General features: G+C 36.3%; 1 protein-coding gene across 2 annotated transcripts in view; it reads right to left on the bottom strand.

Annotated features, from left to right (window-relative positions):
- The window catches only part of GBE1 (1,4-alpha-glucan branching enzyme 1), a 146,683-nt gene that overhangs the window by 29,215 nt on the left and 94,915 nt on the right, over positions 1-22,553 (bottom strand). For both annotated transcript variants that reach the window (XM_027692623.1, XM_027692624.1), the window contains exons 10-12: positions 20,658-20,756; positions 17,829-17,939; positions 14,740-14,911 (exon numbers count right to left, since the gene is read on the bottom strand). In XM_027692623.1, the coding sequence (XP_027548424.1) occupies positions 14,740-14,911; positions 17,829-17,939; positions 20,658-20,756 (382 nt within the window). The remainder of the gene's footprint in view (positions 1-14,739; positions 14,912-17,828; positions 17,940-20,657; positions 20,757-22,553) is intronic.

Here is a 22,553-nt window from a genome sequence, read left to right as displayed (position 1 = left end):
ATCAGGCAGAGCTTCTGCCAGTTTTCTATTTCGTCTCCCAGTTTGCAGGGTTTAGTATAGAAAATTGTTCCAATGACTAGGAAATCCCAGACTCCCTAATGCACACTCCAACACTTCCTGATGGTGGTACATTACCTATGTAACTCCAGATACACATCACCCCATGCATTAAGAATGCTGGTATGAGGCACATGAGCCAAGCATCATGGGTTCACAAACCTCAGCAGAGGATACTTGCTAGACTTCAAACCACTGGTGATGGTTTTTGGCTTTTTTTTTTTTTTTTTTTAATTTGTAAGAGCCTCAGAAGAGTTAAAAAATGTCTAAGAACTTTCTAGAAGTAACTTGTTGAATTTATCACATTGTCTCATGCCACCAGCTTTTATGAAGGGAGACATTGCTCAGCATGTTTTTCCTCACCCAAAGCCAACAGGAAAGCAGACACTACGTGTTTTGCTGCACATATGTCGCCAGGAAGATGGTCTCAGAGTACAGAGTTAGGTTAGTGACTGAGACACTAAGGGTGACCAAAGTGACTTGCCTAAAGTGATGGGCATATACGCAATAAACCAGAAAAATACGGCTTTTTACAACTCCAGTTTACTTCTCGAATTTGAGAACAAGTCAAACAGGATTTTGTAATAAAAAGGAATCTAACCAACTCCTCCTGCAGGGCTTCACTGGGAAAAGATCAAGTGCTCTTTCTTCCCGGCCCCATGGTGTGGGTGTCAAGAAAAGCTGCATTTTGGATGGTGTGTTCTTGTGACAGCTGGGGAAGGGATGACTGAACAAGTGTCTTCATAGATCAGAATGCTAAATTTTGCCTAGAGTTGTTCCCAGATTGCTTATCTGTCTTTACACTCAGGTTTTTTCAAATCACTCTGTTCAAAGGATTTTAGGAAACAAGTAAATAGTTGAAAATGAACAGTCTAGAACTCTGAACCTTTGAGATTCAACTTCAAGAAACAGAGGTTCACCATGAGCTATCCCCTCTCTTCATTCCATTACCTCGTGCCTCTTTATTTGTGGATTAGAGCTATCCCTTCTGGCTTTGAAATTCAACAATTTGCTATATACACAGAGGCAAATATTCATCTTATACTCAAAACATATTTAGGTTAGCCCTAAGAACTGAATCAGCTGAAGGCATAACAAAGCTCTGACTCTTTCAAGACATAAGTAACTAATAATTTTAGATTTCTCTTGTGACACCAAGTTGATAGACACAAAATAACTTTACACTAATAAATGAGAATCAGAGTGGAAATTATTTCTAGATTACATTATGGCTGCTTAAAACATGATAAAATTTTAATTTGTTTTTCAGGTTTTGAAACAAATACTTCTGGATTAGTGCATAAAATAATATGAGCAATGTCATTTAAGTAGCCATCTCCAACTTTTTCCCTTGAGCAACTTTTTACTAAGAACATATTTTCATACGTATTTCTCCTTTCCCTACCCCAAAGTTTCACATAACTGCTGGAATTTATTCTGTATGCATGCATTCATTAATTTTTTAAAAATCTTATTTCCAAAAATAGCATTTCATTTCACTGAGATATGCATGTATTCAAAGTGCTACGCTTCATGCTGTCTTTTCACTGTGTACAAAGAAGTGACACAGCTTTCTTAGGGCCTAAGCTGAAAATGTACTGCAGCTCTATTTGGCTTTTTGTGCCTCTGAGACAAAACTTCTCTGTCAAGGGAAAAAGTAAACTTTGATCTCAGGAAAAAAAACCCCAAACCTGCTTCAATGTCTGAAAATCATTGTGTTACAACTGTTTGAGGAAAGCCAAATATGTACAAACACTAAGATGATTTCTCCTCTCCCCCTCCAGCGATGCCGTATGGAAACTCAAAGTGACAAAAGCAAAACACAAAACAGAGACAAAAAAACCATCAGAGATTACTTGCACAAAGACATTTTGAATCTGGCATATGCAATATTTCTCAGCAATGATTTTTTATTCCTTTGTGGGTTTTTTCTTTAAAAAAAATAAACTTGCTCAACTGATAAATGCTTTACATGGATCATCCATAAAAAAAAAGGGAAAAGAATCCTCTGAAATAAGTAAAATTATACCTTTATCTGCAAAAAATGATTTGCCAATGTCATTACTCATTCTGTTTTGTTTCATTTCATTCCTTTACACAGCCACACTATGGTGGTAGCTTATTTCACTACTTGTTTTCTTATTTACATCTTAATGGGAACGTTTTCTTGTCAGAAAACAACATATCCTTTGAAAACCTGATACCTCATGGTAACAGCAGGAAGGAGGAACAGAGAGACAGGGCTGTAATGTGTGACTAGTAAAAACTTCTCACGTCCCCAAGCCCCGTCTCTTGGTATCTCGCATCATCCCTTTATAAACTAGCAGATGAAAAAAAGTCTCCTTACAGAAAGATATGCTACAACTTCTAACCCAAATACAGTTGCTGCTGCTTTCTACAGGCTTTCCTCAATACCCATTCCTAGCACAAACATTTCCACATTTACATTTAGGCACTGAGGAGTGGAACACAAACCTTCAGTCACTCATCATACTGTTTTCCATCCCTTGTTCTAGAGTGCTTGGTCTCTCAAGTGTTCTCAACATTTTCATATCACAGAAAACAACACAAATCAAAAACTTACTCAGAGAATATAACATGTAGACAGTTCTTTCACTAAGATAAATTTTATTTATTTATACAGGCCTCTTCCTGGATTTAAGTTCTCAGAGACAAGCAATGGACTTAGTTCTGTATTCTTATGTGCAGTGTACAAACCAAGCAACAGCCTTCCATGTAGGCAATAAAAACATAAAAATACAGTCTTTCTGGCCTACAAATATAAAAACAACTAGTAAATACAAAAAGGGATTTCATAAATTTTCTGAAAACTTCAACTATGTCTAGGTTGAACTCCAGAAAACAAAGACTGTTTTAAATGAAGATTCATTTTCAGTCGAGACTCCTCATTCCATCCCATACATAGGAAAGCAGTATATTAATATATAGCTACTATATTTCTAAGACTAGTCACAGTCAGCACTGTAACAAGCTTAGTGCAATATTGATTTTTCTTTTTTTCCCCTCCCCCTCCAAACAGAACAATACATTTAACACACTGGAGAAGTCTGCATAAATAAGACACATTTTCTTTATATGTATTGAAATTATTATGTCAATATTCTGGCATATTTATCAATTTATGGAGTTTGAATAGTCATAGCATCATTAAGGTTGTCTGCAAAGTCCATCACCAAACCATGTCCCCAAAAGCCACATCTACACGTCTTTTAAACACCTCCAGGGATGGTGATTCCCCCAATCCCCTGAGCAGCCTGTTCCAATGCATGATCACCCTTTCAGTGAAGAAATTTTTCTTAATATCCAATTAAACCTCCCCTGGCACAACTTGAGGCCAATTCCTCTTATCCTAGTGCTTGTTACTTGGGAAAAAGAGGTCAAACCTCACCTGGCTACAACCTCCATTCAGGTTGTTGTAGAGAGCAATAAGGTTCCCCCTTGAGCCTCCTTTTCTCCAGGCTAAACACTCCCAGCTCCCTCAGCCGCTCCTCATAAAATGTGTGCTCTCCACCCTTCATGTTAAATTTGACATAAAAAGGCATCGCACAGTTTACAGCATAGCATCTAAAACTCAGGATAAAACTTGGGGGTGGGAAGGGGAGTAGCAATCCTTGTGACAATGCCAGATATAAAACCTAACCTGGAGACTGATCTGGCTTAACTTCACGTTTCTCTGATTGAAAAACACCTGCAGGCAGGAATAGGAATTATCCCAAATAGCACCGCCATTACTTTAAAAATACATTGAAAAATAGATTTTAAGAATGAACTATTTGCATATTCAAAAAGATAATACATAGAAGCTGCCTAAGTACAGCTAAATAGTACACAAGGAGGAAAAAAGCACAATAACACAAGTGAAGACATATGGAAAATAGAATATCCATTTACACAGTATTTCGGTATCTATAAATAACTAGCACTTTGACTAGGTTACATTAGATGAAAGAAAAAATTTGATTTATGAAAGTCCATCTATGTTCAGATTTCTGCACTTCTCCCTTCAAGCAATACTATCTACAATTCCTCTCTTGCTAAAATGGTGGCAGCCATTAGGAACTACAATAAATGACAAATCATGAACATAAACGGACGCAAGAACAAAACCTCAGCCTGTACAAAGTTGATGGTTTGTTTTTTAAAAGTCATACATGCATATTACCCCAGTCTTAGAGAAAATGCATGCACAAAAGACACATATCCAGAAGTCTAGAGAAAGAAAACCAAAAAAGGTGCTTATACATATCAATTAGTAAGAAGTACACATCATAATTTGAAAATCTGTGCTTTTCACAAATTAAAAGAGCCTAAGATAAACAGTGGAAAACATGTTGCCAATCCAACACTGTGTTAACAGAGGTTAATGGTTTCCTTCAGATATCTTTTTTTCCATTAATATTTTGAAATAAGACCATACATTTCTCCATTATGAAGATAAAGGTTGTGAGCTTAGGCTGCACAAAGAGCTGACCTATAATACAGCTATCCAGATGATCCAGGCTTTCCTGCAGTACTTTGTATTAACAGCTAGCCAGATTAAAAAAAAATAAAATATGAGAGGCTTAAGGGAGCTGTTTCACAGTTTATGGACTGACTCTTAAATCAGGAGTGAGTGGATTACCAGATTGCTTTTAAATAATCTCTCTAAAAATACCACTTGAGAAGATATTCAATGGAAATACCTTGCTTGCAGGACCTGCTCTGAATTTCACAAAAAGATCTGAATAATTATCCCAACTGAGTAAAAGTTCTAGGCTTCTGGCCATAAACACACTGCACAAACCCTGTTCTCCTTGAGATGTTAGTCACTTGTCTTGTTACTCCTCCTGCCCTGCACTTTTCTGTAATACATTAAGACAGAAGTAGTGTTTTATATTCAACAAGACCTTCCAACTCAGAAGGCACCTGTACTACTTGGAAAAAAGATAAAAATCAAACAAAAAAACCCAACAAAACAAAACAAAAAAACCCCCACAACCAAAAAGACCCTAACAAAATTCATTTTCTTTTCAGCCAAAATTAATTTTATTGTCTTCTTAAACTCCCTTTCTAATTTACTCCACTATAAATTCTGCCTCTCCCTTCTCGAAAGCTGAAGAAAATCAGCTCTATATTCATACTCAAGATTAACCTCATAACACTTACTCTGAAGTAAAACTAAAATACTTCATTTTCACTGTATTTTTATCTATTTCCATGAGCTCACAGAAATAATTTACCCTGACTTATGTAAAGGAACACGTCTTTTTAGCCAGAAAGATAAAGAGACTCTCCCGGGTTAATGGAGCCTGCAGCTCCACTCCAATTCCAACTTGATTATGTCCTTCCCTCACCCCTACATCATCCTGGTTGGCTTCCTACCCTGCACACATTTCCTCCCTCCAACACCAACACAGAGCTGCCTCTCTATGACTATACTATACAAAAACCTTTTTCCATTAAATATCTTGCCATATGGAATCACACCAAGTGGGTTAGGGTGCTTTCAGGCTTTTTTTTTTTTTTGAAAACTTCAATAAGGTTGTAATGAATTACAACAGAAATGTAACTCCTAATCACAGCACGTGGTCAGTGCTTGCAGTGATACATTCCAGTGACACCTGAAGCCCACATAATTTTAAGAAAGAGGGCAGGTTTAGATTAGATTTTAGGAAGAAATGCTTTACTGTGAGGGTGGTGAGACACAGGTTGCCCAGAGAAGCTGTGGATGTCCCATCCCTGGAAGTGTTCAAGGCCAGGCTGGATGGGGCTCTGAGCAACCTGATCTAGTGGGAGGTGTCCCTGCCCATGGCCAGGGGGTTGGAACTGGATGATCTTTAAGGTCACTTCCAACCCTAACAATTCTATGTTTCTATGAAATTTCAAACTGAAGATCTCAAAAGAGATCTGAGAAAGACAGGTCAGCATTTATAAAAGATGTTCTAATACGCTTTGCTCTGCAGACTTTACCACTTCTCATGAAAATTTGCTTAGAAAATGCCTTACCCCTTGAAGATCAATACAAATTAAACTACAATGTTGTTAAAATTCTTATTCTAGTAAATTCCTCTGTGTGTGTCAGATTGATGGCCTCAAAAAATTAGGACAATGAGAAGATTTTAAGCTAATAAGACCTTGTGAAAATAAGAAGCTCTTGAACTCATAAAGATATCTTTTTTATTATTCCAATGCCATCACAAAGTGTTATCTCAGCTTAAACTACATTGACTGAGGAATTAATGACACTACTGAGATAAACTCATTTCAAATTACCACAACTGCACACATTAAAATCCAAATTGAAATATATGCCTAAGGATCTATTATTCAGACTTTACAAATACAAAATGTCACCTGCTCAGTCATGTCTCAAAACAACAATTCCTTACTGAGTAACATGTGGGGTTTAATTCTATTTGGCTCTGCACTGCTCAAAACCAGTCTGGGAAAGAACAATATGTAGCTAAAGGAAGGGCTGCTGATTAACAGATTCCTCTGCAGCCTCTTACACCAGCTCACTATAGTTTGATGTTGCTAAATTACTTGATTTGGATGTAAAGGAAAAACATGGATTGTGTCACCTCTGTCTCTCTCTCTTTAAAAGCCAGCCTACACAGTATAATCAGGAAGAAATTTTTTGCTCTTTGGTAGATGGCTTTGGACAAATAGCTCCATTTTTCTCTCAGTCAGGCAATTGGTGAGCCCTTTCCAGGCTACTGAGTACAGACAGGCTGCAGAAAGCAGAAGTGAAACACATTTGGGTGTGGTAAGAGGCTGCTGCTGTAGCTTCTTTTTGTCATGGGGGGTTTCAAAAATTAAGCAACTTAAAATGAGCACTGATAAATTATCAACATCAAAATTGCATGAAGTACAGTGACCAGTAGGGAGAAAAAGCAAAAGCTTTAACATCAACATCATATTTGAACTGTTTGAACAGGGCATGTCCGGCTTTTTTTCCTGCCCTTACACACAAAGTTCTTGCACAGATTTGGTTTTTTATCAGGTATATCACTTCTGTAGACACCTGGCAGCTAGGAAAGGAGTGACCTCCTGCACCAAGCATTTCATTAGTGACACTGAAACTTGGAAATAAACATTACTCCTCTGCTCTGTGACGTGGCAGAAGCCAAGTTTTGTGTGAAAACCACGTTATTACATGAACATATTGAAGGAGGTACAACAGAGGGAAAACCCTCCAAACAAGTCTACTCTCTCTCTCTCAAAAAGGCAAATTATAATGGAGACCTGAATGATGAACTTTGGTTTTATCTGTAGATCAACTTTGTACTCACTTGAAAATCTGAAAATATGTTTTTATTTAAGTTTTGCATTGTGTTTTCCAACAAGGACCCAGAGTGCCAGAAGCAGGAGTTTATAGGCCAGATATAGCAAGTCTGCTCAAGCTGTCATTCTGAAAACAGTGATGGACCAAAATCTTCATGTGAGTAAGAAAAACACATACATATCCCCAGAAATGCTCTCTGCTCAGAAGAGACAACCAGCTAGATCATTTTTCCTCTCTGAAAAAGCATTATAAGCAAAGTCATCTCACAATGGCATTTTTACACACCTTTAAAGATTGAGTTTCTTTTGAAGCCCTAACAATTATAACAAATTGTTCATAAGGTGAACCAAGCTTTAGAAGATTTTAAAAATAATTATAAGTATGTAACATTTTAAAGCACAAGATTATGTAAACAGAAAATAGTCAAAGCATTTTGTTTAAATCCAATTTAACCACAGCATCGAACATGGAAGATGGTTATGCCTGATTGCTTACACACTGAATGAATCATTGAGCAAAGAAACCTCTCTCATAGATATAAAAAATAAATTTTCAATATATTATCAAATTTACACAAGTTATCAAAATTCCATACTAACAGGCAAGAATATACTCTCCTCTATAAAATTCTTAACTTTGGACAACATCTGAAGACTCACGTATAAATATGTACCTTTATATGCCCTCCCACGAAATTTGAGATATAATTTTATGGCAGAGCTTTTTCAGTGCTTACATTCTGAATTAAAATAGCAATAAAACTGAAAGAGAAGTAAACTTGTTGCTTTAAAATTTATTTGGATTCCAGGGGAAGAAGTTGAAAGCAAGATATAATTTAATAAGAATATTGTAGTCTTTATATCTATTTCTTCATAAAAGACAGCTAACTAAATAAATGTCATCTGTAAATAATTCAGTTATAGTTTACTGAAAAGAAATTTTGAATATTATAGCTTTGGAGGGAAAAAAAAGTAATTATGAAAGGAGAAAATAACAGCCATGCTCTGTAGAGTTAGAAATCCAGAAGATGTGAAAAAAGTATTTCATAATGATATTAACTTTGTCATAATTTCTGTAATAAATTATCATTTTGAAAAACTGAAAAGAGAAATTCCTCAAAAAACCTGTGCTGAAAGTGTAATAATCATAAGATATACTGTAAAGCTTTAACATAGAGGCCTATTTCTGTGATTTTTCTTCCAAACAACAATAAAGCAAAAACAAAGGCTGTCAAAGAAGCAGACATGAAACTCTAATAACTCCATCACACCTACTATTCCATCAGTAGACCAGGCTTTATGCACTCATACATGGTGACAGAAAAGCTGTTCCAAGCCTCAACTCTGAACTGTACAAATGCAAGTCAACAGATGGAGTCTTAGGAACAAAGCTAGAGACATTAGTAGAAGTTCCAATAACAATATCACTATGGTTAAATGATGGCATAATAATAAATAAAGCATAATAATAAATAAAATACAAACAAAAAATATGAGTCCCATCCATAAAACCAAACTCAACATCTTGTAACTGAAGCACAATGTCAGAATGGCTTGATACACCATAAATCTACTCCACTGATAATTCTGGCATATCTGACACCCAGCAGATGTGGGAACAAATTAAGGGAACATCAAGATTACTCTGAAAGACCTTGATTTAGACTATTCTCCCTCCCATCCTGGAAAAACCCACCTGGATTTCACTCCAGGAAGGCAGTGATTGAACTGTTGATTCTTAAGCAGTTCTGAGGACGCTGCTGCCCATGAAGGTTTCTGTTTCCAGGTTCCTGACTTAAGAAGCCACAGTGTGGACACTGACACCATCACATACATAGATTGCTGCTACTGACCTTTTTACTGATGTATTTAAATAACTTGTAGACCTATGGAGCTTTATTCCCTATTCTTTCAAGGAGGATGTACAATCCACTCCCACAACATTAGTATGTCCTAGTATTTGGACATAACAATTTGTGAAGAGAAGGTGGGATAAGATAGGCTTGCATGTGTGTGGCTTAGTTTCAAACTATGAGACAGTCTTTAAGTGCTTTTTTCCCAGTTGGTCTAATGTGTTTTGAGCAAGTGTAGAAATGGAGTTTGTTTCAATCAACTCTTAATGAACAACAAATATTAACAGCTTGCACTTGTAGACCTTGCAGAAGAAACTCTTGAAGTGATTAATGAAGACTAATATATATATCTGGATTCTTCCTACTGCCACTGCCCGACCCAAGCTGTGAGTAGGGGCACATGGTGTAACACACAACCAAATTGTAGGTGATCTACCACTAAGTCTTTGACAAACGGTAGGAAAGATTTCAGATCACACCCTTCTTGTTTCCTACCTTAAAATGAACATAATTGTTTTCTGTCAGACTGCCATGAAATTAAAGCACCCACCAGAACTGGTAGCACATTTGTCAGCTACACCAGGTAAGCATATTAAGAAGGATGACTTCAAACTGCTTCTCCTAAAGCTGCAGTTTGCACCAACTGAGCACTTCAAGGCTGTTTATCAGGAGGAGTCGACTGAAGTGAGCAAGTCTAAAGAGCATTTGCTCTTGCAAGGCCACATTTTAGGTCATGGTCTAAAAAGTCACCAGTGCACAGGAGTAATAAGCATTAGAAAGTGTACAGAAAAAAGTGTAAAAATGCAAGTGATTTGCTTGCAAAATGCCTAGGAGAACCAAACTCTCTCAGGTTTAAGCTAATTGTCCTTGTTCTTGATAACATTCTTTTTTATCTAGAAAAAGTAGCAATAAAAGTAGTAGTTCAGATTCTGTCTAAAGGAACATTCCCATTTATATTGTAAGTTATGCTGTATAATTTTTATTTCAGGTTTTAATCAATAGTCTTAAAGTAAATGGTATGTTTCTTTCCCTGATATTTGTGCTACTGATACAATTTTTGCACCGTTTCTGTTCTCATTTGTCAATACTTTTTCAAAAGCCTTCTGTTATGAAATCCCTTAGTTTAAAAGTAAATAAATAAAAAAATATCCAAGTTTCTCTCTCTAAAATACTCAGAGGAATATATGATGCATAGGATTTTATTTTTAAGGGTAAAGAAAGAACAAGTTCTCATCACACCAAAGCATTAGAGAAGAAATTGTTTTGGTGCATTCTAAAAACCCTGATGACTAGAAAAGGTGGATAAAACTACTGTGTAAATAAACTAACAAGTGGGAAAGAGGAAGCTTAACAAATCTGATATTAGTGAAACAGGTAAATGTCAACCCAAACAGTAACACCATCAGTCAATGCTCATGATTGCAAAAAATGTTCTAGTTACTGCAAATCACTGTCTAGCTATATATGGAGATATATCTATCTATATATATATAGATATAGATATATATAAAATCTCAAAAATTGTTTTGTAGAGAGGAAGACTTGCTCTCTGGAGTCCTAATTATGAGTTGTTTTACTATAGAAGAGTAATGAAAAAATAGTGCTAGAGGTTCTTGTAGGAACTAATCCCCATTTAAATCAATAGATATGAGTTTAAGCCAATTTCAAATGAAAACAGAAGAAAGAAAATTCTTGTTAGTAAGCTGAAAAGGAAGACCCTACAGAGGCATAAAACAGTAAGTATTTGTGCTATGAAGGACCAAAATGCTATTTAAGGCCCCTTGGGTTGGATCTTATGTATATTCAAGGCAAAAAAACAACTACCCTTGCTTGTCTAAATCTAGACAAGCAGATGTATCTTGCAAGATATGGAGAGAACTTGGAAACAAGTTCACAGAACTGGCACAGCTTCTTCACATGTCCTGCAGGGTTGAAATGAGGAAGAAAATAGAAAAAGAAAATTTAGAGGAAAGGAACAATTTACAGTTGTCTACAGCTTTTCTTCAGGGGTAAGATGGAAAACGAAGCCAAAGGAAAATGGAAGGATATACAGAGAAAACAGTTTTGTAGTGGTACGTTCAATATTATTTTCAGGAAAAATATGTGTGAGCCTTTACTCTGAAGTTAAACACTGTCCAGTGGGTAACAACAGTGGTTGCTTTATTTTCAAGCTGAGTCAGAAGATTCCTGTAATATTCTAGAAGTATTATAACAACTTCTATTAGTCCTCGTTTAGCAATCGAGGAGATAAGACTCAAATCTCAAGCCTCTTTGTTATTTTGTAGAGGGCTAAAACTGACAATTAGGAATTTTAGTCAGATACAGGGTTTTCATTCTGGATTTGTTTTCAAATCCTGATATTAGGGAGGGTAGAAATCTATGCCCCAAATATTTTTCCACATACTTTTTTGGTTTTAAGTTAATTAGATGCATATTGTATTCCAATATCACAACAACTACAAAGAAAAATACTTCAGTACGAATAGAGGTTTTTTTAATATTATTTACAATTAAAGGATTACTTTCACTATTTGATATAGACACATTGTAACTGCTGAGGTCCTAAGTGTCACTTAAGTTCAGACAATCAAATGTGCATTGTCTGTGCCAATGTCTCCATGGAAAATTCGATGTGAAGAGATAAACCCTTAAAGAAGCAGCACATGTGCTCCTACTAAAACATTGCGCAGAAGAACTTGGAATTTTTGTAACTTCCTAAAGTCCCATGACATCTCCTGACCAGTATTGGGCAGCCTCAGTATTAAAATCTCTGCTTAAAACAAGAGTTGGGTTGAACAATTGACACCTACGTTGGGATTGTTGAGCTCTACTTGCTCTGAAAAAAGAGAATCTAGATATGGCATAAGTTTCAAAACAATTGCTAATTTTTTACTATTACTATTGTTTACTACGAAACAAACTGGCCTTCCAGAGTGTTCATTCACTATAGCAGGATGTTTATCATTGTTATTCTCATTTTCAGCCAAGCATATAGAGTTTTTCCTTTTCTAGGTTAAGTCTTCCATGCCAGATGCACACATGAAGCCCCAGAGATCACTTGTAAAGCTGCACAGAAAACCAAAGCACAGACTGGAGGAAAGAACGCTCCCCAAGGTTTTTGTTACAAGCAAACCAATTTACTGAAACGACAAAACTTTCCTATTCACATTTAAGTTTGCATACATCACTGATTGCCAATACCAGGATACAAGCAACTGGAAAGAAAAATAAAAGCCTTTGGTGAAAATTAAACACTCAAACACGAAAAATAAGAACCACAACTTTCAGGATTTTTGCAGTGGTTTCCTACAAATACATGTAAGAAGGACAGAGAACCACCCAGTGTGGAGAGTGAGAGAGGGGAGAAAGCCACAATCAGTGTTCGGTGTTCAACGGGGCACAACTTCCCTCAACAGGGCTCTTGCACGTGTGTATGAAACACAAATGTTGCCCCAACACACCTGTAATTAAACATTATTCCAGATTTTCAAAGAGAAGTTCCAGGATACATTTGAGAACACAAGCTTCCACTCCTGACCCAACATTCTGTAGATGCAGTTTGTTTTCCCACAAGGTGAGCAAAGCACTGAGAAAGCAGCGCGTTGCTTTGCTGTCTTTATTCTCAGAAAAAGAAGGTATAAGATGCTTATGGGAGGACCCAGGGAAGCACAGAGGCACCTGGAATGTCTTCTCCAGGTGTTGTGAAATAAGATTTCCACTCCTTCCCCCACCCTACAGGAGGCTTTTCTTTCTTACCCCCAACATTCACACAAAACTGGAAGTTAAAGAATTCATTTGTCACTGTATTTGCTTAACTAGATAGCAGGATGGAACACACATTTTAAGCACACAGGGCTACCAGCATTCTGAATTTATATGCTTCCTCTGCCAACATTTATTACAATCTTTTCACCTTTACATATAGCAAACTATTATGTAGTTACTGAAACATTTGCAGTACGCAAAGATACCCAATATTAATTGCTCAATCAACCTTCATTGACACACTGGATTTAACATGCCACATTGAATTACTGATCATTTTTCTAATCTTACCAAGTCAATCTGGGGCAAAGACAGGTGCAGTTTAGCTGGAGTATTTTTTAAACACCTGCTTCCTTAACTATTGTAGTATCACTAATTTGAATGGATGCATACACCTCACACCTTGCACGTTTTGGTGCCTGATTGCACACTTCATAAATATTTATTTCATTAACTCCTCTTCACTCCTGAGAAAAAATTCGGTATTTTATTGGAAATAATAGTTTTACTAGTGTTGCATATACTGAATTAATTTGTTCTGTACTGAACTTGCTTCAATTCTTTTTAAGAAAACAAACATGGCATTTTTTTGTTTTCCTCTGATACCAAGAAAGAGAACATATACCCCTACAGATGTGCTTGAATCCAACATCACCACTGCCTTATGTTCTCTAGTTTTTTAATCAGAAAAAAAATGTTGTGAAATATACTATCATGGAAGAAGGGCAATATACATTTAACAGTCCACTTTGACTTTATAAAACAAACTAACAAAAAAAGTAGAAGAAAATACTGTGCTAAAATTTCTATACTTTTCAAGTGGTTTATGATCAGAAAACTGAAATGGTGATTTTACATCAGACTTTCAGCCTTTTTTTTTTCCCCTCACAAGACTCACAACTGCTATACAGAACTTGTTACACCACATGATGAAATTGTGATTTTTAGTACAAAGTAAGAACTATCTTGCAAAGAAATTGAAGGAATGCATATGGTAAAAAGCAGCAAGCATAAATAGCTTCAGAAGTTTGGATGAAACTAAGAACAACATTCCACTTTTAAGATGACCACATGGAACTGTAACTGGCTGATTAAATGAGATTAACAATTGAACTTTCCTGTAGAAACTGAGGTTAAGAAGAAAGGCAACAGTTGTGTTCTACAGCTTATGGACAAAAAGAAAGTACTACTAGCTCTTACAATTTCTGTGATTTCATAGGAGACTGTGCCTCCTGTCTCTGTGATTTGTCCTTGCCTTTCTCATTAAGCCTCTGCTCTTCACTAAGAAGCAATGAAATACAAGTCAACTGATCCCAGACTGCGTCCTGACAATTCATAAAAGAAATTAACACTATATTAATGAGCTATCTTAAGTAAATTCACTGTGATCCTAAAAAGTTTAGGAAAGTAAAAGAACAGAGACAAAATACAACCCAGCTGCATGAGTCATGGCTCACCACCTTTCAAACTTGCAAAACAACAATTAAAATACCTGAGTTGTAAATAAAAGTACCCTGAAATAGAGCTTACCACGTTTTTAAAAGTTATTTCTGTTACAGTTAGGAACCATCTTGATTTTATTTTCTTGTCTTACAATACATCTTACAGACAGAAAAACAACGCATATCACCTTTTGTACTAAATCTATAAAAGCATTTATGCTCTAAACTTCAGCATTGTGATAAACACCGTGGATGTAAGATGATGTCAGATCATTTTATTTCCCTGCCAAGCATTCTGTAGATGAGAAAACGAGAGACTTGTTCCCAAGATTACTTACCCATGAAGTTCAGATAGCTCTCCCCTCCGAGGGCATGAGTAATGAGACGAATCATTTTATGAAGCTGTATTCCACGATCAATAACTGGCGTAAGAGGCATGAGCACACTCATGTTTGTGTACATCTCTGCATCCATCAGTCGAAAAGCCAATGTCTTATCACCAACAAGTGCCTAGAACAGTTCAAGAAGACAGAAGTGTTTCTAATTTTTTTTGGTTTTGTTTTTTACAGCAGGTGCTCTGTATCGTAAGGGGAGGACTTGCAAGATCGGTCAGGAGCCAAGGACATGGCTCAGGGTGCCTGATCTAGTCCCTGTTCCCAAAGAAACCTTCCTGCCACTGCCTATGATCAGCAGGTCACAGCAACCCCACCTTCTAATTACTGACCCTGTGTGTTGTGTGATGTGCAATCATGTGAGTGTGATACAGATCTAGTCTGAGGTCAAAAAGAGGAAAGGTATAAACTGAGGCAGGGATGTCCATGAGCTGAGCCTCAACTGGATGTCAGACTCCAGTGTCTGTTTTAACCCTTCATGTCATTACTGGGGCTCCCCAGACTGACAGGATAATATTATTATCGTTATTATATGATAATAAACAGCTGTCTAACCCCCTCTGACGTCCTACATTTCACCTGATGGGATCAAACTGCATAATTACTTCTAAGAACTTTCTTTGGTTTTGCCTACAGATATCAAAATGTGACATGTCAGCATCAACTCAGTAAGTCACAAGTGACCTACCATTTGGGACTTTTTATAGAAAACACAGAAAATGAGAAAGCAAACACCCCAAGTGAAGTTCCTGGAATGTGAAAATAGAAGGGTATTAACAAAACTCCTGATTTAGAGATGCAGAATGAGTATGAAGCATTCATTTATACGCAATCAAGAAGGCGATTGGTTTTCTGTGATTTCACACAAGAGAAAAACAAACTAGTAATTCTGTCTAAAAGCAAGTGACTGAATTACCAACTTGCTAGTGCTTACTGCTACTTGAGAAAGGCCACACAAATGCTATTCTAATATACTATCATGCAGGTAGTTGAAAACGTTTTGGAGCAATTATGTGTAAATAGCTAATTTTTGTTCAATTAGCCTAATTTTCATTTTATACTCTTGCATGAAAACTCACTAAATTCCAAAGGGACAGATGAATTGTAAGCAGGTCTGGCTGAAAAGCACAATCATCCTTTAGATTTCCAACTGACAATATAAGAGACAATCTACAGATTATCCCCTTAGGTAAAAAACAAACTTTAAAAAAAAAAATTAAAAAATTCCTACATGACAATGACAAGATTGAAGACTGCAATGAACTATTCTCTGGACTCAGAATGTGGCATTTGTTAGTGTAATTTAATATCCCCTAATCTTTCTATTCAAAGAGAAGGTAAGTGTCCCCTATTCTTGTTTTCTATGACAGCCATGATTTTATTAACAGATATATTTCCCCCTTCAATGATCACTTTGCTACCCTGAAGAATCTTACTTAGTTTTCTTCTGATGAAAACCAATCCACACCTGCTGACCTTCTTACCAACTCTCTCACACCACTTTTTCCAGATATGTTGTATATCCTTGGAGACAAAGGACCAAATCTGCCTCCAACATTCAACATGCACACGAACCATGAAAGACTCCGGGCGTGCTGACTGTGCCCTTTGTTCTCCATTCCATTCATAATAATTCCAGGACTGCATCTGCTTTTTTGACAGCAATTAGCTTCAAGCTGCTATTTTCATGCACTTGTAACCACAAGCCCCTGTATTCTGACTGGTAATACTCAGTTCATAGCCCATTATAAAATATAAGAAATTAGAATTGTACCCTTACATGCATCACTTCCAGCATCTTCAGACTGAATTTTATCTTCAAGCCCCATTTTGTTTCTCTATCCTACTTTTTACATATCAACCCGATGTATATCTCCAATCATTTTTTTTATTTTAATTAAAAATAAACAGATTTTTCCCAAATATGAGATTCTAAACTAAAAACATATAGTGATATAGAAAACAACCTAATTAATAAAAATCAGCACTAAATAAAAGAACAGCAACAGTAATGTTATATGCCATGCTTTAGGATGAAGAACTAGCTTTGATGAAAGTAAATTATCATACAATAATAGAGATTTCCAAGTAATTTCTGAAGTTCTTTACCAGGATCATGACTATTGTCTCATGCCTTAAGTGAACACTGTAAGAGTCTGAGATTATAATGTAAACAGGTTCACAAAATGAATATACTGAATGATAAATGCAGAATTCTCCTTTTAAAATAAAATATAGACTTTGTTTTGCACACTTCTGTTGACTTTTATTATAGAGGTACAGGAAATAAAATACCGACTTCTATGTAAAGGAAAAAGTTGGAGGTAGTTACTTAAAGAAAAAAAAGATATTAATTTCTAATAAAAGGTTTAAATTCCTAATTTTATAGTTCTTGACTAATGTTTTCTGACTCTTCAGAAAAAACGGTCAAAAAGATTGGGGGAGATGACTGTTATCCAAATCATTATTTTTTCATTTTCATACACAGAACTATTACTGTTACTGTGTTTTGAACCAAAATGTTACAGAATATTTCTTTCTGGTCTCAAAAGAGGATGTTTCCTTTTAGAGAGGAAAGATCTTCATGAAGGGAATACAACAGTCACAAACACTGATTCAATGTACAAATTTTCTAAATTGGGATGTTGTTTATGCTTATCATAAACAGTGCTCCAGATTGCTGAATGGAAACAAGATTTTCAAAAGCATGGATTATACACCTTCCTATGTTCCATGACAGACAAAACAAGACACTACCACTCATTTCTTAAAAATAAAACAAAACTGAAAACCAACATTACCCACCCACTCCAGGCAGGACTCCTTTATTAAAGTGAAGGATCAAAACAAAATAAAAAAAAAAAACCACAAGCAAACCCAACAAAAAATAAAAAAAATGAGCAGTAGTCCACATCCACCCATCTCTGAAATTCTTGCCATCCTTCTCAACTCTTGCCTCATTTTGAAAAAGAAAACCCACCAAACCCATAAACATTATCTTTTACTTCTTATAAATAAACAAACAGATAACACACCTGGTCATGACTCTCTGCATAAGCAATGTATTTTTCTTCATACCGTCTGTTTGTTAATGTATGCACAATATTGCCCATATTCCAGTCTTCATCTTTCAGCTCCTTAATTATCTGCAGGAAAAAAAAAGAAAGAGCCCTGAAAATTTATTGCTGTTTTAACTAAAAGCAAGTAGCATTTTCTTGGCACAGAAATGTCCAATGGATTTTGAACAGCAGTAATTCAACTTCTCCTGTTCTCGTTTTAAAGCGATGAGCTTTCTCTAACCATCCAAAGAGATTTTTCTTTTTTCTTTTTCAATTCTACCACATAAATAACTAGAATACTTTGTTTCTCCTATACTTCCATGTGGAAGCATGGACATAACTTGCCCTCTATTGCATGAATCCTCTGATACAGCAGATAATGTGATTGATAGGACCTGCAAGAAAGCACTGCACCAAAAACCAGGAAAAAATATGTGGGTACACACCCACCTGGTCCACAATATCAGGAGATGCAACCCTGGTATATGAGAGCTTTGAAATACTTCTTAACCACTGGGCTGTGTGGTGCTACCTCCTGATTTTCAGCAATTTAAATTAAATCCCTTTAATAGGAATTTTCTGCCTCATATGACATTATTTCTTCCCTCTTCTAAATCTGGTTTAATTTCAGTGTTAGCCCTTTCTTTTTTTCAATACTACTTTATAGACCTCCATTGATCACTACAACTTAAATACATATACATAAATATATAGACATAAAAATAAAAGTGATAAAAAGGCAATAACACCAAGATGGCTAATATCATGCTGTAAAATTTAACTTTCTGATTCTAACTGGTCATGTACTCCTGAACAGCCATGTTTTCCTTTCCTTGTTGTTTTTTGTCTGTATTTTGGGTTTTGTGTTGTTTTTTCTTTCCTGAGTCCATAAGCTCTGTCTCTGAATACATCCAGGTCCTTATGTAGCATCATATTATGTACTACACATATCTTCAAACTGAACTAGTACAGTCACTGTTATGACAAACAGTTTGTCTTTCTTACTTCTACAGATTCCTCAGAATTAATTCACGGAATCCTTCAGTTTTAAAACTGATTTTAAAGAGTTACCTAGAAAACTTACTATTAACAGGTATACACTTAAAAACTGGAGAGAAATGAGAGTAAGCAGTCTAGGAGAGTTTGATAACAACTGATAGACAACTGGTTCAAACGCCTGCCTTCCGATCATTTCAGTTTTATTTCCCCCCTCAAGAAATGTGGTAACAAACTAAATACATCAACCTTTCTTCAACTCCATGTTCTCTATTGTGGCTGCTTGTTTGCATTTTCCTTAGCTAAAAGCTTCCTGCCTACATCACACAACATTCTTGTGCAATGAGCACGTTCCTAAATAACTGGAGTTCTGCTGGGAAACAGGCTAGACTATCATAGCTGATCTGCAATCCCATCAGCATCCCATGCCTGGCCCATGACAAGTACATGTTTAGGCTGGAAGAAGTGAGATTTCCTCCCACTAAAGAACAGAATTTACTGCATCATAACTATGTTTCCTATCCAGGTGTTGCAAATTAAAATAAGCAGACCATAGCAGAGATTGCTAAATCAGATCATCAATTTTTTTGTACTTGTAAAATTATCAAGTCTGGGGTTTTTTTCCTATGTAATATGAACTTGGCCACTTGCACTTTGCCTATCTGGGAAATTGCTCATCTTTGCCTATCCTAAAGCGTGATAAGGAAGTTGAAGGTGTAAAGAAAAAAAAACAACATCAACAAAAAAATTCCTGCAAACAAACCCCACACACACACTTCAAAACATCACAAGGTATTTCTTGTTGCTACAAAAATCTGAGCCCTCACTGTGTTCCAGGATCTAAATATCTAAATACGTAAATTACACATTCCAAAGTTTAAGGATGCTGTCCCTGCTGGAAAAGCTGCCAAGTTTATCTCCTTTAAAAAATTGCTTTGAAATCTGTTTTTTCAATTGGCTCTCCACCTCCTAGTTACAAAATTGAAAGATGCTGAAGATAAGTTAATTTTTTTTTTATTTTTAGCTACTCACTATATTTATTGAAGTATTAGGGGTACTATAAAACATTTATTGCTTTCAGATCATTGTGATAGCCCAAGGGATTTCAATGTTATCTTCTATCTAACTGAAAAACCTTCTCCAAAACATCAGTTTTGAGATTTTTTGAGATCGTTTATTGTTTTTCTTTTTTTTGTGATTCTCTGTATTAAAGAAAACATGATATAAATCCTTGTTGTAGTCAGTTTTTATTAGTATATTATTGTTCTTGAAGAGCATTTACAGATTTTTATTATTCTTTCTGTAGCCCCACTGTACCAATTGCAGATGTTTGCATAATTCCCTTGGGTTTACTTTGGTTAAAACTTTCAGTTCTATATTCCATTCCAAGTAACACACACAGTGCCAGGAGGGTTTGTTGCATGTTTTTGGGGTGATTCTTCAATATTTATATGCATATGGTTAACTTATTATCTACCTGTTCACATTCCATATAGATTACACATTCTACAGCAGTTGCAAGATACAGGTTATTTCAAACAAATTGAGTTTAAGTGTATTGTATGGAGAAAACAAATATCAGATAGAACGAAAATACCAGCCCCTGAACTTCCTCCATGATATCTGACAGTTCTCATTTCAGCCATTAATACCTGTGCTCAAGCCTGTCAGAATTTATTTCAACAGGACATTAACAGCAGAGAGAGCAACATTTGTCAGTAGGATTCAGAAGTGTCTATGTGTGCGCACTGACAGAGAAACAAGTTGCTCTGAAGAGCAGAATGTGTTTTTGAAGAAGTTCTTTCTCACCTGTATCCACTTATCTGGGATAGCCATGGCCAGTCGATAATCAAAGCCCCCTCCTCCCTCTGCGACAGGACGACAAAGCGCTGGCATTCCAGAAACATCCTTAAATAGATTAAAAAAAAACCCCACAGCATAATTTCTATGGCATTTCAATTATCAGTTTGTATTTTCTATCATACGGTAATACTTGTACACAAACACTCTCTAAACACAATTCTATAAACAGCTTCAGAGACTCACCTGGTTAAGGGAGATTAAAAAAAATAAAAATCAGCGATTACTACACCCAGATTTGTTGTTTGAATGCAAAAGCTAGAGGGAAAAGCATTATGACTTCTCATCAAATACTCTACCTCAAAATACTTTAATCGAGCAGATATTTGAAGGGAAAGAGACCTCGGTAGATGCAGAGTTCGAAATAATTAGCTCTCTTGAGCTCCACGTAATCAATAGAAAGTACAAAGTAGTCAACAAAAGACAAATTAAACCTTCATTTTGTTTATTGAAATTTTGCATAAAGAATGGAATGAAAAAAAAGGCTAAATATTAAGTACAGTAAGGAAGTAAAATATGATCCCTACTATTTCCCCACTGTGCAAAACCAGAATTATTGATCAAGCTAGCCCTGGAAAGTGACATGCTCTTTGCATAATTTTTCATCTTCATGTTGATGGAAGCTGACCATTCTTAAATTTGTAATTCCAAGTTCTCAAAATATTTATTTCAGAATGTTCTGAGGCAATTTTATCGCACAGCATTCTCTTGCTGAAGTTAGCTTATCTGGACAGAAAATGCAAGTCTCCAATAATTACAAAATATCCATCATTACTTGATGTTAATAACTTATGTGGTGGAACGACTTTTAACTGACAAAGGTTATGGATTACCATACACCTCTCACATCTACACATGAGAATTTATGGAATTAAATACTGACTAGAACCAGGGCCTAATTAGGAAGCTCATTCTGGTTTTCTGGATTCAATCCAGTTTTCAATCCAATTACTGCATTGGACTACTGAAAAAGATATTTGCAGTTATACACATACACACACACTGACATAAGTGAGATCAACCACATCCCCATGAAGCTCATGGATGGCACCCCAGGGGTGGAAGACAGGGCTGCTATCCAGAGGGACCCTGACTGGCTGGAGGAATCAATCAACAGAAAGCTCAGGAATGTCATCAATGACAATTGTCAAATCCTGTCCCTAGGATGGGCGACCTCCTGCATCCACACAGGCTGGGGAGCAGCTCTGCTGAGAAGGCCCTGGGGCTCTGGGCCAACAGCAAGCTGAGCATGAGCCAGCAGCCTGCCCTGGCAGCTGGGATGGCCAGCAGCATCCTGGGCTGTGTGAACAGCAAAGCCAGGAGATCAAAGGAAGGGATTATCCCCCTTTAGTCAGCAGTCATTAGATCACACAGAAAACTGCATGCACATTCCACATGCTGTAAAAACCAAATAATTAAGCGGAAATTCCTTCCAAACTTTTTGATGTGATAAAAGGAAGTTCAATAGCTCTCCTATGTCAGTCAGGAAGGGTAAAAACAGGCTAATGGTCTCCAAGTCATACAGGACATGATGATATGAAACAAAAGCCTTTTTCTGTGATGCCATGATGCCTACCTGGACAAGGTCCAAGTCTGAAATTTAAGCAGCTCACATCTATTTGAATCACAGTTTTGAAAGCCAGGTTTTTAGGAAGTAAAATTCTAAATTTAATACTATTTATATCTATCTACAAATTTTAACTGAACACTAAAAAATCCTCATAAAAATAAATTCAGCATTAGTTTGTTCAGTATGTCTTCGACCAGGAAACTTCCCAGCCTGGTGTGGCCCTCAGACTACCACCCATTATTGATCTTCCATGTAGGAGGCAATGAGGCATCAAC

Source organism: Neopelma chrysocephalum, unplaced genomic scaffold (assembly GCF_003984885.1).
Source record: "Neopelma chrysocephalum unplaced genomic scaffold, ASM398488v2 Primary Assembly neopelma1_87, whole genome shotgun sequence".
Classification (NCBI taxonomy): Eukaryota; Metazoa; Chordata; class Aves; order Passeriformes; family Pipridae; genus Neopelma; species Neopelma chrysocephalum.
Note: the sequence above shows the minus strand (reverse complement) of the source record. Positions and strands in the feature narration are given on the sequence as shown.